Source organism: Homalodisca vitripennis, chromosome 7 (genome assembly GCF_021130785.1).
Source record: "Homalodisca vitripennis isolate AUS2020 chromosome 7, UT_GWSS_2.1, whole genome shotgun sequence".
NCBI lineage: Eukaryota > Metazoa > Arthropoda > Insecta > Hemiptera > Cicadellidae > Homalodisca > Homalodisca vitripennis.
The window spans coordinates 29,020,271-29,023,983 of record NC_060213.1 but is presented as its reverse complement, the minus strand read 5'-3'; the positions used below and the strand labels follow the sequence as shown (position 1 = coordinate 29,023,983).

Here is a 3,713-nt window from a genome sequence, read left to right as displayed (position 1 = left end):
TAAAAGGTGAAAAGATTAAAACTAAAGAAGAGGACGAATTCTGATGAACTTTACTAATATCCTCAAAACGTATTGCCTATTACGCAGTTTAGAAATAAAAACACTATAATATTATAAAACACTTTTATTGTGTGACGTATAGTTGAGAATTTGATTTTACCAAATATCGTATTCGTAATACTATAAACTAAACTTAAAACACTTTAATGGTTAAAGATCACAATCAGTAACATAACATTCATTAATGGAATGTAGGTATAACAACTAAAGGGAAGTGTTGCTCTGAGAACCTTTGAAATGTTTCCCAGCATTCGTTTGATAACACTTAGCGACTATAATAAGTATAAACAAAACGCACGCGTAATGTTTTGTTTTATTTACAACACCATTAAAATTATTATGAAAATTACTCTTTAGAGTTACACATTCATAAAATATCACTACAGGGAAATAAATAACACAAATACTGTTCGCAAAATATAAATGTTTATTTCTGATAATAAATTGGAATTATTTATACAATTGTTACATTACCTTAATAATTCAATTTTTCACTAATATGTAGTGGTGACATAAGCTCGAAAATAAAGTACGTATTTTAAATGAATTTCGTAAATACTTATTAAAAAGTTGATAACACAAATTTATATTGTATGTAGCTTCACAATATATGTTAAAAGTAACATTGTGAGAATATCATATTTTAATCTGTAACCGATTAAAAAATAAAAATATTAATAAATATAAGAGTATTCTATAATTAATTATAGAACACTGCATAATACATAATGTACTACTTTGAATGTGTTTACATATTGTTGTAGCCTATAGATCTTTTTTAATATTGAGACCAAAATATTCGTTTAGTTATAGACCACCACCGAGGCCTCCTGTAAGGCCACCAACACCGAGGGGCTCGCCTGCCAAACCATCAGAGAGGCCTTCTACAAGGTCATCATTACCGATGACCTCGCCTAACATACCACCAGCGAGGCCTCCTACAATGCCACCACCACCGAGGGGCTCGCGTGTCAAACCATCAGAGAGGCCTTCTACAAGGACATCATTACCGATGACCTCGCCTAACATATCACCAGCGAGGCCTCCTACAATGCCACCACCACCGAGGGGCTCGCGTGTCAAACCATCAGAGAGGCCTTCTACAAGGACATCATTACCGATGACCTCGCCTAACATACCACCAGCGAGGCCTCCTACAATGCCACCACCACCGAGGGGCTCGCCTGTCAAACCATCAGAGAGGCCTTCTACAAGGACCTCATTACCGATGACCTCGCCTAACATACCACCAGCGAGGCCTCCTACAAGGCAATGAATACAAACCTTATAAGAAGCGCAAAGCTTATAGAGAATAGTCTGCCAAGTTGGTTTCCCGCCAAAACGAGCTTAGCGCGTCCGCCGCTAGGAGCGCTTGTTTCCCCCTCTTTCCCTCTCGCTCTAGCTTGTTCTCTCTCTCTGTCTAACTGGCCGCGCGCTGTCTTCTCATTCGCTCCCGCTCTGTCTTCTGTCTCACTCTAGCTCGCCACGCCACGAGCGCCCTTCACGCTGCCTAGCGGTGGACGCGCTAAGCTTGCCAAATTCAAATAAAAATTGGCAGACTTTTTAACATTGGCTTTGCGCTTCTTATAAGGTTTGTATTCATTGTACAAGGTCACCACCACCCAGGAGGCCGCCTGTCAAACCACCGCCGCTCTGAGGCGCTGGAAGGCTCCGACATTTACACTGTAGAACATAATGTTTACATTAGAATATTGTTTAACATTTTTAAGAGGTAAACCTATTGTTGTTTACATAGTGTAAAAAAAAATTGAAAATGGAAAGGCACTCGCAAGACTGCCTGACAGAGAAGTAACTACTTCTCATGGGCTGTAAATACATAATCATGTAAAAGAAAGTTTGTTATTATTAAATTTTTATGTTTTAAAACAATATGAGACATTAAATTCTTTAATGTAAAAGATTTGCATATTTTACATTAATTTTTTACATATTTCAATATATTATTATGTAATATTTTGTAAATATTACCATGATCACTGACTTTTAAAAATTGGAGTAATAAATATTCATGCATTTCATTTATTATCGTTTGTATTAGTTTCTATAATTTGGCCAGTATTATTTTACAATACAATCTTGTATTTGAAAAATAATTATTTCATTATCGTCATCATTATATTTTTAAAATGGAATTATAAGTTTATAATAAAGTAAGAAATAAAATTAATGAAATAAAATCTTGCTAAATATCTTGTAAACACAATATTTATTTTTTCTCTATATCTCGTACTCATATTTTTGATCATTTGACAATGTTACATTTAATTTATCCTTTAAAAAGTCAGTTAATGATTCTGACCTTCCTTCAAAAAATTAGTATTAAATGTTTTTAACGTTATTAAATATTTAAGTGAATGTAAGGCGCAATGTAGTTGAGTAAATGTTATAATTATTATCAACCGAAAGACTAATTTTCCAGGATTAAATTACACTACGGATTTTTTAGCTAGAAAATATCTAATCAATGTTTTAAATACTTTGTTAAACCTCGTCAGGACGATACTAATAGTGAACTGGGATATAAATTAATTTTAACCGTGCTAAAATTCTGTTTAGAATCCAGTTAGCTGTAAATACTGTTACTTAAATTATGCAGTGAGTTAATCAATGTTTCCTTGGATTCATTATTAATTAAATTAGTAGTTCGTAGATTTATTCAAATTAAACCATAGGCCCCTAAAGAAGTAGTCACTTCAATTAGGGGTGGCATTAACCCCTCCTGTTGTACATTTAACTAAGATTATAGCCCGCTTATTAAAAAATGTGTTCACCATTTGAAACATACAGATTATACACTCAATTAAAGCATTTTCAAATGTAACCTAATTATTCTCAGGGTTACAGATAGTATATAATCTATGTGAACCACAATTTGACGATGCTTTAGCAACAACGGCAGTTCTATCCTTTAACTTTGACACAGAAGACTCGTTTATAGTAAAACATAACTGTTAATAAATCTGTCATTTACAGAACTGTAATTTTATATTACAAATATAAATAATTTTGTTGCTCAACATGGTTTCATGCAAATTTCTCAACACCTTTTCAAAACTTTTTTGTAGCGTCACCGGGTAGAAAAAAGGTCTACAACACGGCAAAGTCTATCCGTAACACTCTACTGATTGTTACTACAAAACGTATAACTTTCATAACATATTATCTCATAACCTAATCACTTAACATAGTTTATTGAAATTATTAAAACATACCTGGCTGACAAATAGCATCGCAACGATAAGGAAAACTGCAAACTTCACCAAGGAATACATTTTGCTAGAGATGAAGGCTATGACTGTAGCTTTGTCAGCGAAGACTGACGCAGTTTGCTCAGTTTAAATAATGTTGGCGCGATTGTAAAAATCTACTCAATGTCAGCACATCACGTGAAACACTTTTGCTACGCAATCTGCTACACATGATATCTAAGTTTGCTTATGGTTTAACAATGTTCTCTAGGTGACCTTAAGGTACGCATTCCGCGGTAGAAGCTGAGTTTTCTTATAAATAAAAATGAATAGCCAAATGTATTGCTCAGCGCTAATCTCAGGAATAGCTGATCCTATTTTTACACCCGTTGCAGTCCAAGGAATGCAATATTTTATAACTCGGAAAAAGGTGATTATATTTAC

General features: G+C 34.0%; 1 protein-coding gene across 1 annotated transcript; it reads right to left on the bottom strand.

Moving 5' to 3' along the window:
* Window positions 1-467: 467 nt before the first annotated feature.
* On the bottom strand, window positions 468-3,446 carry LOC124365786 (glycine-rich cell wall structural protein-like). The gene is made up of 3 exons (XM_046821798.1): window positions 3,294-3,446; window positions 1,673-1,743; window positions 468-1,330 (listed from the first exon to the last, which is right to left on the bottom strand). Exons 1-3 carry the CDS (start codon window positions 3,351-3,353, stop codon window positions 868-870), a joined length of 594 nt encoding a protein of 197 aa, XP_046677754.1. The 5' UTR covers window positions 3,354-3,446; the 3' UTR covers window positions 468-867.
* Window positions 3,447-3,713: the final 267 nt, after the last annotated feature.